Genomic DNA, 14,766 nt, shown 5'->3' on the forward strand with positions numbered 1-14,766 from the left:
CTCCTCATGATCATTTCCTCTGAGAACCCTTCCCCCTCGGAGCTAAGAACAACGAGGAAAGATGAGCTTGAGTTCTCCATAAACGATAAATAATAATTTTAATATTTTTTTAATCATATTATATAAATAAAATACTAATTTAAATAAAGTAATACATGATTTAAAGTAATTAATTGATGTTAGAAAATTATGGATGATTACAAAAGTCACGACTTTATTGGATGATCTGCATGATTATTAAACTAATAAATTATCTGCTGTCAATCAAGCTCACCTAATAATTACAAGATCTTTTGAATGTTGATTCTTGCAATTTGCTAACTATGTAATCAAACAGAGAAGACGAAATCCAGAATAAGCAACAAGTTCCTGAAGTCTCAGAACACCTAACATCCATAAAAGGGAAGAGTTCAGCTGAAGCATTGTGAAAACGATGGAAAAATATAATATGAAAATGCACCAAGGAAAAAGAAAACATAATCCATCAAGACAAATTTACGGCTTTCACATGCATGCATGGCAAACAAAAAGGTCCAATTATGATCTTAAAAACATAATTTTCATGCAAAAAGAGAAATTAATGGTTCAAGTAAGACATATCTTAATAAGAGTAATTTAACTTTTAACCCACAATACGAAGCCGAATCACTACATAGTAATAAAAAACTCACAGTTATTGGAATGTGTTACTTAAAAACTGGGAGTAACTATAGTAACCATTTCCCCATAAACCAAAAATTTATTTCTACTATATCTTTCCTTGACTAAGAATAACATCGATCGGTAATAATGACATAATTCCCATCTGCAGTAAAGCAAAGGCCAAGAACAAAAACATGAGAAACCAAATAATTCTTTCTTAAAAAAATTAATTTCATAAGTTCATATCAAGTTGTCAACCAATAAAATTATCAAACGTCATTGTTGGATCTGCGGGATATGGTATAGCTTGTGGGTTGAGTCGGACAAACTAATTGATTACAATTTAAATTATAATTACTTTTTAAATTTTAAATTATATTTTCATGGAATTATAATAAAAATATCTAACAATTACCATTGTGTTATTAAAACATAATATTAACTTAAAATGTTGAATATCTATTTTATAAATTTTATTCATAAGAAAAAATTATCCATATTTTTTATATAAATAATTTATTCCTATAATTTTGTATTTCTTGTGCTTAGCGACGGGTTATACGGACTACAGATAAAAGCGGATTGTTTGTATTAGGGTGCCGCTGCGGCTGCTCTCTTTCGTCCCACAATGGCGGCTGCGACGCTCCGCTCCGTGCTCCGCCGCAATAGCCTCCTGCCCTTGTTCGACACCCACCGCCTCCGAGATCTCCTCTTCTTCTCCTCCTCTGTCGACCCTACGGCCGCCGTAGGCGGCACCATATCTCCAGATCCCCACTTCATGGTGAAATACCTCGTGAACTCCTGCGGGTTCTCCCCCTCCGAGGCAGCCAAGTTCTCTAAACCTCTTTCGCACCTCCGATCCACCGAGAAACCCGACGCCGTCCTTAACTTCATGAGATCTCAGGGCCTCGGTGGCGCCGTTATCAGGAAGATGATATCTTGGGAACCCAATTACCTGTGCTACAACGTGGAGACGAACATCGCCCCGAAGTTTCAGTTCTTACGCGATTTGGGCCTATCGGAGTCGGATATCGTCGATGCCATCCTGAAGAACCATGGCATCCTCCTCTTCAACGTTCAGCGTTCCATCGTCCCCAAATTGGAGATGTGGGAAACTCTCTTGGGATCGAGAGAGCTCGTTCTCAAGCATCTCAAGAAGACAACGCGGTTTTTCCACTCCAGCGTTGAGAAGACATTGCATCCTAACCTAAAGTTCTTGAGGGATGAGTGCGGCATTCCTGAAGAAAGGGTCTCTGTCGTCTTGAGAAGTCACCCAAAATTAATCTCACAGAAACCAGAGTCTCTCCGAGCTTTGGTGGCGAGAGCCGATGAGCTGGGGATGCCACGGCAATCTCGGATGTTCATGTGGACAGTTAATATTCTCCATAGGGTAAGCAAAGAAAGGTTCGAGGCCAAGGTCGAGTTCATGAGGAGGTTCGGGTGGTCGGAGTCGGAGTTTTCTTCTGCTGTCAGGAAAGCACCCAACTTCATAGGCATGTCCCTCGATATGTTGCGCAGAAAAGTGGAATTTTTTATCAATGTGGTCGGTTACACCCCTTCCTTCATCGCCGACAAACCAAATCTCTTGCTATTTAGTCTGCAGAAGAGGGTAATTCCTCGGTTTCGTGTCACAGAGATGTTGAAATCGAAGGGATTGTGGACTGGACAAGGCAAGTTTACATGCATTCTCACATTATCAGATACCAAATTCATTGACAAGTTTGTTCTCCCTCACAAAGAAAGCTTGATATTTTGGGAGTTGCGGGCGTGTGTAAAGGAAAATGATACCTTTCATTTGGTATCGGAGGCTGAGAAAGGGCTTAGCTGATGGTCTAATTTGTCCACGACAAAAGGTAGATTATTCCCCTAATTTGAGATTTGGGAATTTTCTGCAAAGGGCTTATCTAAAGGTCCATTTAGGTGTGGGATTTTTCTTTTATGACAAGCTAGCTAGGTTAACATTGATTATAAATCAAATTTGTTCTGTCTTACTGATTGCTAGCTTAAATTATTTTCTGATTGTCTTTGGCATAGTATTGTTGCTTTGTACGTTAGCTGCAAGTTTTAAAATTTCTACCTAACAGTCCAACTGAGATGACCTTCGGATCTATCGTAGGGACATTTGGCTTTTGTCCAAATTAATTCCAATTCCGGATGGGATTTTGGTTGTTGGGTAAGTCTCAAAGAGTCATATTTTAGATCAAGTTATGCAGCAAGTATATACAAAATATCACCAAAGATCACAGGAAGTTGCTGAGTAGTAGTTGCTCTGACGATTTAAGTGGCTGAAAAAATCATAGAACAGTAAAGAGTTGTTTCTGTAATTTGTTTTGAAATGAGTCGTCACCCGATTTATGGATTTGGATATGTCTAAGAAGGCTTCTTTGCATACTTATTTATTTGTGTGCTAATTGGATATTTAAATTTGATTTATGCATTGTAGTATTAGTGTGCAGTTGCTTCAATGGAGTTTGAAAGAGCAGTTGCATTGGGCTGATCAGGAGTCACCAGCTTTAGTACTAACTTTGCTTCTGGGTTGTATGGACTTTTCTCTGAGCATCAAGACTTGAGTATGCTATCCTAAAATTTCTTCAGCCTCATTTGGAATTGCTAAAGCTTTTCCTGCATCAACAAAGTCGATTATGAAATCTTGATATGTGAGCCTCTTCCTCCGATAGTTGCATCTTTATTGAATGAAAATATCTTTATTGAATGATTTTCAAGAACACAAAATCGTTTATGAAATATAATAAAATCATTCTTAGCTTAAAATTGTTTTAGTTAAGATCCCTAAGCTATCAAATTAGCTATTATCTGGAGATGAATATTTTTCTTTTGATTTTTTTTTATCCTTTCTACCAAAAACAATTGTACCATTAGACATATTTATTTGCCTCAAATAAAAGTTCAAGCTTTATATTTACCAAATTTGTCATCATAATTTTTTTAAAATATTCATATAGGTTATAAGATTTAAAAAAATTGTATTCAAGACATCAACAATTAGATTAGCCTTCCCAAGATAGTAGTTGATATTAAAATTATAATCTTTAGGAAGTTTGATGATCTTCTCTATCCCATATTTAAATTATTCTAAGTGAAAATATACTTGAAATCTTATTTAAGATTTCAAAAGTATATCCATAAAGATAATATCTTTAAAGTTTTAGTGCGAAAATGTTAGATATTAGTTTAAGTTATGAGTAAGATAAGTTTATTTCATGAGGCTTTAATTATTTATGTACATAAGAACTATTTTTTTATTTTATATTAGAACATAACTAAGTCTTTGAAGTGAGGTGTTACTATACATTACAAGACCTCATAAAGATAGGAATAATAGCTAATTTCTCTTTCAATTCTTCAAAACTTTATTGACACAATTTTACATTCTTGTATGTTTATTTGGTTAAAGGTATTGTTATTTTTTAAAGATCTTTTACAAATATTTTACAATATCCAATCATACCCATAAGACTTTAAACTTTGAAACATTAAGAGGTTGTTTCCAATTCATTATAGTTTCAATTTTTTGGGGGCCAATAGACATATCACACTAGAAATTATATGACCAAGAAATATAACCTTATTGAGATACAAATTGAAGTTATTAAATTTGACATACAGTTTCTCTTGACATACAGTTTCTCTTGTCTTAAGATTTTTAAAATTTGTCCTCGGATAGTGTTTATATTTTGTTTTATTTCCTATTTTTGAAGTAGATCAAAATGTTATCATTGATTATAATTATAAATTTATCAAAATAAGAGTGGAATCCCTGAGATCCATAAAAGCAACTAGTACATTTGTGTATTCGAAAGATATTACTAAAAATTTATAATAATCATATCTTATTCTGAAAATAATTTGATGTATTTCTCAATCCCTCTTATCTTTAGTTAATAATACTCAAATCTCAAATTAATTTTTGAGTATACTTGAGTGCTTAAAGCTGATTAAATAGGTCATCTATCCGAAAAAAAATAATACTTATTTTTTATGATCACTTATGTTGAGTTCTCTGATGTGTAGGATCCATCATTTTTCTTTATAAACAGGTGATGGAAACCCCAAGATGATATATTAGATCGAATAAAGCCATTATCTAAAAGGTCATGAATATGCTTTTTTAACTCCAACTAAATTGGTCTCATTCTATTCAGAATTTTGGAAATAGGTGTAGTGTCAAGTAGAATGTCAATTATAAATTCAATTTACTTGTTTGGATAGTCTAAGTAAATCTTTAAGAAAATCATCTGAAAAATCTTATACAAAAGAGATATCTTTTAATATAATAAAAATAAAACTAACTACCCTCAATATCCTTTCAGTAATAATTAGTAGCACTAAAAGTTGAAATAATATAATAGAGCTTTTCTGGAAGCCAATGAACTAAATGAATGTTTGATATTGGGGTGAGAAAATAACAATTTTTTGAAAATAATCAATATTGTGAAACTCTAGTAGAATAAAGTCTACTAACAAATCATGACTTTCAATAATAACAACACGATTTCTAAATAATTGATCAGTTATCAAAGAGTTTTTAATTAGCGTTACTATTAACAATGCATTACTAGTTGTTTTAGGATTCTTATGTAGTCTCACAATAAAATAATATGACATAAAAAATATATGGAACCAGAATCTAGAAGCACATAATAGATATATCATGGAGTATAATTATACCTTGAATGATAAATCTTGAGGCTTCAACATCTTAATAGGTGAGTACATAGTTTCAATTGATCTCCCCTTTTATGTTTTGACTATTACTATTCATATGTTTGCTTTGGAGTTTGATGTTGGCGTTGTTTCTATAGGTTGTCATTCAACAAGTGTCTTGGTTGCTGACAAAAGAAGCATATATGTTGTCCCATGGGGCGTGAGGTGAAAATATGATCAATCTTTTCATATATATATATATAACAACTTATGATAACTTAATTACTAAGAGCTCGTATATAGTAATGTCAAGATTACTTGCTCTTGCCCTTCTTTGAAGGTCCAAGGTCCAAAATGTGATCCCCTATATATACATGGTACAACACTAAAAGGTAACTTTTGAGCCTTTGTCTGTTATAATTCATTATTCAATTTTTTCACCACTAGAGTTAGATTGAGTACTTCAGTATATATTAGTAAAATTAATACAATAACAGATTTTTCAATTGATGGATGAAATCTATTCTCAAAAAGATAAGTCTTTTAATATTTATTAACGATAATATATGGAGAGAACTCGACTAGCTCAATGAAATAATAATCATATTTCATCATAATCCTACTTTCCTAATGAATGCTAACGAACTCATTGTTTTTCGAAACGAACCAAATTAGGAAAGAACTACTTTATTTTTAAATTTCTCCTTTCCTAAATGAAAAAAATAGATGACATCTTCTAGTTTTCTTTGTGTTCAATAGTTTTAAATATTTTCTTCACTTGAAGGATCTAACGTTATACAAGATTAGATCTAGTTTGTTCTAAAAAATAATTAGTCTCAATTTTTTAAGGTGATCTAAATTGTTATTTCTATCTCGCTAAGCTTCATCTCACTTCTTTTGATTCTCAAAATAACCTCTTATAATATTAAGAATTTCGTGTATATCATCTAGAGTATTGGCAAGTGCTGAAAAATGAGATTCATTTTAAGGTGTCCAGAAAGTTAGCACATAATCAATGATAGGTGTATGTGAGGATTAAGTTTGTTTCAAAATACGTAAAACTTTCAAGTTAATATTTGCTGAACATCTTTCAGAGGCATATGCCAATAGCATTATGACCATAAACATCTCGAGCAATATGATTATTATTTACTTAAATTGGATTCATATCTCGTATAATAAGTTAAAAAATAATCATTGAATATCTATTAACCCTAAATAATACAATGATATCATAAAAAAAGTACATCCTGTATATTTTTTTGAATGATTACAGCATCTTTCTATATATACATCACTAGCCAAATTTTAAAAAAAATTATTTTATTAATATATAAATTATAAATATTTATTATAATTTATTTATTCATAAAAATAAAATTCAAAAGTTAGGTTTTATAAAGAAAGATAAATCAAAAATAAAATCCAACTAGCTCTACCTAACGAAAAAAATATTTTTGCTCTTTATTAGAATTCGATTTAGTATTATTATAAGATTGTTTTGAAAATTAAAAATAAAGTAATAAAATTTTAATATGTTGAGTAGGAAACCTTATAAGTTAAATATAACATAAATACATATCCAAAACATGCTCAAATATGCACCCCCATAACAACAAATGGAAAAGCTTCATCATATAGGATAAGTTTATGTTTTCCTAATAGTAAATAGATACAAATACATATTGTGATATCATTCACCTACTAAGGTAGATAGATATTTTCAGTGTCACTAATCTTAAAAAAATATCAATTAATTCTCAATTGATTTGAACCATGACTTAACATTTAACTCAATTTAACTAGTACATAACTAAAATCGATATCTTATTTTTATTTAATCGGATTGAACCACCCCTTTAGATTAGATTTTATTTAATTTAGGTTAAATAGATTTAAATAAGTTAAATCGGTTTGAAATTCTCCGGATCAAAACTGATTAAATGTAATTTGATTCAGGATAATATGATAGATTATACAATACTAAGTTAGATTGAGCTAGCCTAAATCATATACACTGCGTATGTTTATGCATACATCATCAAATTATAATCAAAATAATTAATCATTAATATTGAGTCATTAAAATATAATAAATAATAATAGATCAAAAAGATAAAATTATATTAGGGAGAAAATAACGTTTTTATTCGACTATTATATAAATCTAATAGAAATCAAATATTACAATTAGCATGCAAGAAAAAAATTAAATTTATATATAGTATGAATAATTAAAATATATTATTAATTAAAAATAATTTTTTAAATACTTAACAGCATGGAAGAAAATTTTATAAATTGTATATAGCATGAATAATTATAATATATTTTAATATAAAAATAAAATTTTAAGTACTTGAATGAATATAAGAAAATTTTAGAAACTGTACATAATATAAATAATTGTAATACATCTCAATTCAAAAATATTTTTTTAAAAAAATTAAATATATAAAGAATATTCATTTTTTAAAAAACAAAAGAGAACCTATTATTATGTAAATTCTTGTTCCTCACACAATAAAAAATGGAGAGAATCCTCCCCGCCCTTCAAGGTAATAATTTTTATTTTTATTTAATTTATTGATAAAAATAACAACACTTAACCTAAAGTATAAAATATTTATTTTATAAATTTTATTCACTAGAAATAAATAATAATTATTATACTGAAAGATTTGATTACAAATGAAACGGTCAAAATAGTATCTTGTAGATCACTTTATCTATTTGTTTGATATAAATAATTTATCCGGTAATTTTGTATTTCTTGTGCATAGCGAAGAAGGTTACACACGCTGCATATAGGAATTAGGGTTTCGCTACGGGTGCTATCTTTTGTCCCACAATGGCGGCTGCGACGCTCCGCTCCGTACACCGCCACAATATCCTTCTGCCCTTCTTCGAAATTTGCCGCCTTCGAGATCTCTTCTTCTTCTCCTCCTCTGTCGACCCTGCCGCCGCTGTAGGCGTCACCATTTCTCCAGATCCCAACTTCATGGTGGAATACCTCGTGAACTCCTGTGGGTTCTCCCCCTCCGAGGCAGCCAAGTTCTCTAAACCCCTTGCGCGCCTCCGATCCACCGAGAAACCCGACGCCGTCGTTCACTTCATGAGATCTCAGGGCTTCGATGGCGCCGGTATCAGAAAGGTGATATCTCGAAATCCCAGTCACCTATGCGTGAACGTGGAGAAGAACTTGGCCCCGAAGTTTCAGTTCTTACGCGATTTGGGCTTATCGGAGTCGGATATCGCCGATGCCATCCTGAAGAACGATGTCATCCTGCGCCTCGACGTTCACCGTTCCTTGGTCCCCAGATTGGAGATGTGGGAAAGTATCTTGGGATCGAGAGAGCTCGTTCTCAAGCATCTCAAGAAGACAAGATGGTTTTTCTTCTCCAGCGTTGAGAAGACATTGCATCCTAACCTAAAGTTCTTGAGGGATGAGTGCGGCATTCCTGAAGAAAGGGTCTCTGTCGTCTTGAGAAGTCACCCACAATTAATCTCACAGAAACCAGAGTCTCTCCGAGCTTTGGTGGCGAGAGCCGATGAGCTGGGGATGCCACGGCAATCTCGGATGTTCGTGCGGACACTTAATGCTCTCCACTACGTAACCCAAGAAAGGTTCGAGGCCAAGTTCGAGCTCATGAGGAGCTTCGGGTGGTCGGAGTCGGAGTTTTCTTCTGCTGTCAGGAAAGCACCCACCTTCATAGGCATGTCCCTCGATATGTTGCGCAGAAAAGTGGAATTTTTTATCAATGTGGTCGGTTACACCCCTTCCTTCATCGCCGACAAATCATCTCTCTTGCTATTTAGTCTGCAGAAGAGGGTCATTCCGCGGTTTCGTGTGACGGAAATGTTGAAATTGAAAGGGTTGTGGACTGGAAAATACAAGTTTACATCGATTCTCTTATTCACAGATACCAAATTCATGGAGAAGTTTGTTCTCCCTCACAAAGAAAACGTTCCTGAGCTGCTTGATATTTTGAGAGTTGCTGGCACCTGGAAAGGAAATTATACCTTGCATTTGGCATCGGAGGATGAGGAAGGGCTTAGCTGATGGTCTAATTTGTGACGACGAAGGTAGATTATTCCCCTAATTTGAGATTTTGGAAATAGAATGCAAAGGGCTTATCAAAAGGTGAATTGAGGTGTGGGATTTTTCTTTTATGACAAGCTAGATTAGCATTGATTAGAAATCAAATTTGTTCTGTCTTACTGATTGTTAGCTTAAATTGTTTTCTGAATGTCTTTGGCATAGTATTGTTGGTCTGTCTGTAAACTGCATGTTTTAGAAATTCTACATGACAGTCCAACTGAGATGACCTTTGGATCTATCGTAGGGACTTTTGGATTTTGTTTGGGTAAGTCTTGAAGGGTCATATTTCAGATCAAGTTATGCAGGATATAGAAATTATCACCAAAGATCTTAATTCCAATTCCGGATTGGTTTTTGTTTGGGTAAGTCTTGAAGAGTCATATTTCAGATCAAGTTATGCAGGATATAGAAATTATCACCAAAGATCACAAGAAATTGTTGAGTGGTAGTTACTCTAATGATTTAAGTGGCGAAAAAAACTTAAAACACCAAAGAGTTGTTTCTTTAATTTGTTTTTAAATCAGTCATCACATAATTTATTGATTTGGATATATCTAAGAAGGTGTTATCTCTTGTCAGTCGAGGCTTCTTTGCAAACTTATTTATTTATGTACTAATTGGAATATTTAAATTTGATTTTTGCATTGTAATATTAGTATGCAGTGGCTTCAATGGAATTTGAAAGACCAGTTGCACTGGGTTGATCAGGAGTCACCAGCTCTTCTGAAATGTCTTCAACCTCCTTTGGAATTGCTAAATCTTTTCACGCATCAACAAACTCTTGCATGCCTCCATAGGCTTCTGCTCGTCCACTCTTTGTGATTCCAGGTGCAGATCTCTTCATTCTTGGAGTTCATTCTTGGATTCGGTGGATGCAACTTCTCATCATCATAGCTGAAGCTTCTGCTCTACTCGAAAGCTTTCGGAAGGCTGCACAACTAAATTTCTCCAACATCTGAATCGAACTAATTCCCTTGAGTTAGTCGATTCGCTGGTTCCTTCTTTTATTTCTTTGTTCAAGTCTTTATGTTGTCGATGTGGTCCATGTTTCCCGCGTCATGAAAGGCGTGGTCCATTGGCTAGTCAATCTCGGAAGGACTGTAAATTCTCTATGTTTTGTGGGTCTTGTAATGATAGATCAGTCTAGCTCAGTATCTAATCCACTTTAATCGTTTATGAAATTTCTCCTTTTTTGGTAAAAATAAACAAACTCTAACATGCAAACTAACATGTAAGCTCAGAAGGTTTAAAAGTGACAATTAATTGTGTATTGCAAGATTCGGTAATTGGCTTTATTTCTTGTTGTAGAGTTTATGATCATTTACGTCACTAGTATTTCTTATTTATGCACACTATCTTGACCCGTTCTCAACGAGTATTTTTCTGGCTATCCGTGCCTTTTTGCATGTATTCAGTGTTTTGAATTTTGATATCAGTTGATCCCTCTTTATTCTATTCTTTGTCTTAGATAATAATGTGTCTCTATTTTGTTAAGACAGACATTAGTGAAATGAATATATGGAAGGAACTGAGAAAAGCAGAATTCATAAATTTAAATAAGACAAGTCATCAAAGCAAAATTATGCACTTATATCATGTTAATGAACCAATGCAACGTGAGCATACAACATGCGCATTTTCAAACAAAGGATACGATATTTATTGATGATCACGAAATTGGCATATATAGATTGATGTCTCCAGATTGAAATGTGGCCTGCTGTAATTAACAGGTGTTATGCTACAGATATACTATATTGATGTATGGTTAATTTAATTAAATATCATATAATCCATGATCAACTTCAATCTTGATTTTTTTTTGAATTTTTACGAGTCATAAATACTATTCAAGGCATATTAATTTAAACAAAAGAAATCAAGTTTTAAAGGATTATAGGATTGTTTTTTTTTCAAATCTGGTGCAGCAATAAATTATTTTTGGATCAAATAAATGAATAATTTTATGTTTTTTAAATACAAAATTATATAAATATTTTGTAGATCACTTTATCCATAATTTTGATATAAATAATTTATTCCTGTAATTTTAATCTCTCGTAATAGTGAATGATAGTTGTTGAAATTATGATGCTCCTATGGTTCTCCTTTATTCTTAAATAATTGTCATAAAGCTTGTCTTCCTCCTTAGTCATGATAACTTCTTATCCCTATTTGAAACCTATCGCTTTCAAGGTCTTCTTTTTTTCATATCTTACTTCATCACCGATTGATTGTGATCATGTTCTATTAAATTAGCTGAAAAGATAAGGATGATTGAAGATGAACTCAACGTTTAATAAGAAGAAGTGAACAATATTATGGAACTATGACTCAAATGCGTCTAATGTCCTATCGTGTACAAGCAAAAGGATGACCTCCTCAAACTGATGGGTGAATCCAACAGACAATTGAGATGGAAGCACCTCTATCGGACGCATTCCATGCCAGGAAGCATCCCCATCATCATCATACAATAGTACATATGTTGACCTATGTACGAGTGTACAACATGAAAAGGGAAGCTCTTAGCTAGCCTTCAACTCTTCTTCTTCCTCTCTTAAGAACTAACGGGGGATACCGAATGAGCTAACGGGGGATGCAGGAGGTCACATAAAGAAGAGTAGGTAAGGAGATAGAGGAAGAATGATTCTGGAGATCTTAGCAGTCAAGGACATGACGCTATTATTGAACCTTTTAGCCATGAGAGCAACATATATCATTGTCTCTATCACACTTTCTTCCCCCAAATATAATTTAGCCCTGCTTTGTCTAAATGCAGTCTGCAATAACAAACCAACGAAGTGAGTTTTCATAAGTACATTTTGAAATCAGCATTTGATCAGATCCGTGAACATGCATTAGTACATACATTAATATCTAAAACCTTTAATCATATAATGTTTTGATTTGAGTACCTGAAACTAAGAAAAATTTCAAGAAACAATAATCTCATAAATTAAATCACTAGAAAGGTTAATTTCATACAACTATTGTACATCTGTTCTCCATATGCTATCATACAACTTTAAGGTATGGATATATATATATATATATAGTTTTACGATCTTAACTTAGAGTTAAATCATGACCACATAATATAAATCATATAAATCGAGTATAATCAAATTATACTTGATCATATAAGTTAAATTATATTTGATTATATGAGTTAAGTCATATCTAACTATATAAGTTTGGTTATATTTAGTCACTTGTGTTAAGTCATACCTAATCACATAAATTTGATCATGTCTAATCACACAAGCTAAATCATGCTTGATCACATGGAATGGATTATGCTTAATCATACGAGTTATACCTGATCATATATGCTAAGTCATAACTATTAAATGAGTTAGACAATGCTTGATAACATAGGATGAGTTATGTTTAACCACATAAGTTAGATCATGTCTCATCACATAAATCGAGTAATATATAACTATATATATTATATTATAATTGACTATATGGATTGTGTTATGTTGAATCACATGAGTTGAATCATACTTGACCACGACCACGTAGACTGAGTGATACCAAATCACGTGAGTTTGATTGTACTTCACCATATAGATTAATTTGGTCAATCAACTTAACTAAGATTAAATCTCAAATTTGACTCATACTTGTTAAATTAGATTTTAACATTTTAAAAATATTTTAAAATATTATAAAAATAATAATTCATCATAAATCTATTAATTTTCATGAATTAACTAATTTAGATTTATGTTCAAAATTTAAAAGTAATTAAATCTAAAAATACATACTTAATTGTTTAAAACATAAATACACTTTCAATGATCATTATTTATTAATAATAAAATTTTAAAATTAAAAAATATCATTTTTTTATGTATAAATTAAAATAATTTAAATATTAAATAATTTTAAAAATATAAAAATAAAATATTAATAATAAAAAAATATACTCTCCTCATGATCATTTCCTCTAAGAGAGCTAGGAATTGAGTAAAGATGAGCTTGAGCTCTCCATAAAAGATAAATAATAATTTTAATAATTTTCTTAATCATATTATATAAATAAAAAAAATACTAATTTAAATAAAATAATATATGATTTAAAGTAATTAATTGATGTTAGAAATTTATGGATGATTACAAAAGTCACGACTTTATTGGATGATCTGCATGATTAGTAAACTAATAAATTATCTGTAGTCAATCAAGCTAACCTAACAATTACAAGATCTTTTGAATGTTGATAGTTGCAATTTGTTAACTATGTAATCAAACAAAGAAGACAAAATTCAGAATATGCTATAAGTTCCTGAAGTTTCAGAATACCTAACATCTATAAAAAGGGAAGAGTTGAGATGAAGCATTATGAAAACGATGTAAAAGTATAACATGAAAATGCACCAAGGAATATATATATATATATATATATATATATATATATATATATATATATATATATATATATATATATATAATTCATCAAGAAAAATTCAGATCATCAGATATGAGAGACAGCAAAAACATAAAGGGCTTTCACATGCATGCATGGCAAACGAAAAGGTTCAATTGTGATTTTAAAAACATAATTGTCATGCAAAAAGATAAATTAATGGTTCAAGTAAGACATATCTTAATAAGAGTAATTTAATTTTTAACCCACGAGACCAAGCCGAAGCATTACACAATAGGAGTAATAAAAAATCCACAGTTATTGAAATGTGTTACTTAAAAACTCGGAGTAACTTATAGTAACTATTTCCCCATAAACCAAAAATTTATTTCCACTATATTTTTCCTTGACTAAGAATAACATCATTAAACTTCTACCATCGATCGATGACAATGACAAACTTGCCATCTATAGGAGAGCAAAGGTCAAGAACAAAAACATGAGAAACCATAAAATTCTTTCTTAAAAAAATTAATTTAATAAGTTCATATCAAGTCGTCAATTAAGAAAATTATCAAAAGTAATATCATGGTTACATCTACTCCGCGGGCTATGATATAGCTTATGAGTTCAGCCTAACATACTAATTTATTTCAATTTAAATCATAATTAATTTTTAAATTTTAAATTATACTATCATGAAATTATAATAAAAATAAATTATATACCGATCATTTTCATGTCGAGATAAAATAATATATTTAAATATTTTTAATTTATCTTTTAAATATTATTTAATATAAAATAATATCAATTAGTCCTTAATTAACTTGAATCCTAGTTCAATCGATCTAATTGAATTGGATTTAATTATAACCTAGTTTAATCGATCTCTAATTCTTATTTAATTGATCTAAAATTATCTTAAACTTAATATATTTTAGATTATATTAAGTTTAATTTATGTTAAATATATTTA

General features: G+C 31.3%; 2 protein-coding genes across 6 annotated transcripts; both read left to right on the forward strand.

The window, feature by feature from the left end:
- The first annotated feature begins 1,225 nt into the window (after nt 1–1,225).
- On the forward strand, nt 1,226–3,298 carry LOC103969112 (transcription termination factor MTERF15, mitochondrial-like). Of its 3 annotated transcripts, none has more exons than XM_065170809.1 (2): nt 1,226–2,495; nt 3,086–3,298. In XM_065170809.1, exon 1 carries the CDS (start codon nt 1,271–1,273, stop codon nt 2,468–2,470), a length of 1,200 nt encoding a protein of 399 aa, XP_065026881.1. In that variant the 5' UTR covers nt 1,226–1,270; the 3' UTR covers nt 2,471–2,495; nt 3,086–3,298. The 3 variants fall into 3 exon arrangements, with proteins under 3 accessions (XP_065026881.1, XP_065026882.1, XP_065026883.1); XM_065170810.1 differs by having other exon boundaries at nt 3,099–3,298; XM_065170811.1 differs by lacking the exon at nt 3,086–3,298 and adding an exon at nt 2,759–3,009.
- Nucleotides 3,299–8,097: 4,799 nt separating this feature from the next.
- On the forward strand, nt 8,098–10,590 carry LOC103969111 (transcription termination factor MTERF15, mitochondrial-like). Of its 3 annotated transcripts, none has more exons than XR_670557.3 (2): nt 8,098–9,461; nt 10,066–10,590. XR_670557.3 is itself a non-coding variant. In XM_009382552.3 (2 exons), exon 1 carries the CDS (start codon nt 8,159–8,161, stop codon nt 9,368–9,370), a length of 1,212 nt encoding a protein of 403 aa, XP_009380827.2. In that variant the 5' UTR covers nt 8,098–8,158; the 3' UTR covers nt 9,371–9,393; nt 10,066–10,590. The 3 variants fall into 3 exon arrangements, 1 of the variants encoding a protein (XP_009380827.2); XR_010501554.1 differs by having other exon boundaries at nt 8,098–9,451; XM_009382552.3 differs by having other exon boundaries at nt 8,098–9,393.
- The last annotated feature ends 4,176 nt before the right edge of the window (nt 10,591–14,766 follow it).

Source organism: Musa acuminata, chromosome BXJ3-10 (assembly GCF_036884655.1).
Source record: "Musa acuminata AAA Group cultivar baxijiao chromosome BXJ3-10, Cavendish_Baxijiao_AAA, whole genome shotgun sequence".
Lineage (NCBI taxonomy): Eukaryota > Viridiplantae > Streptophyta > Magnoliopsida > Zingiberales > Musaceae > Musa > Musa acuminata.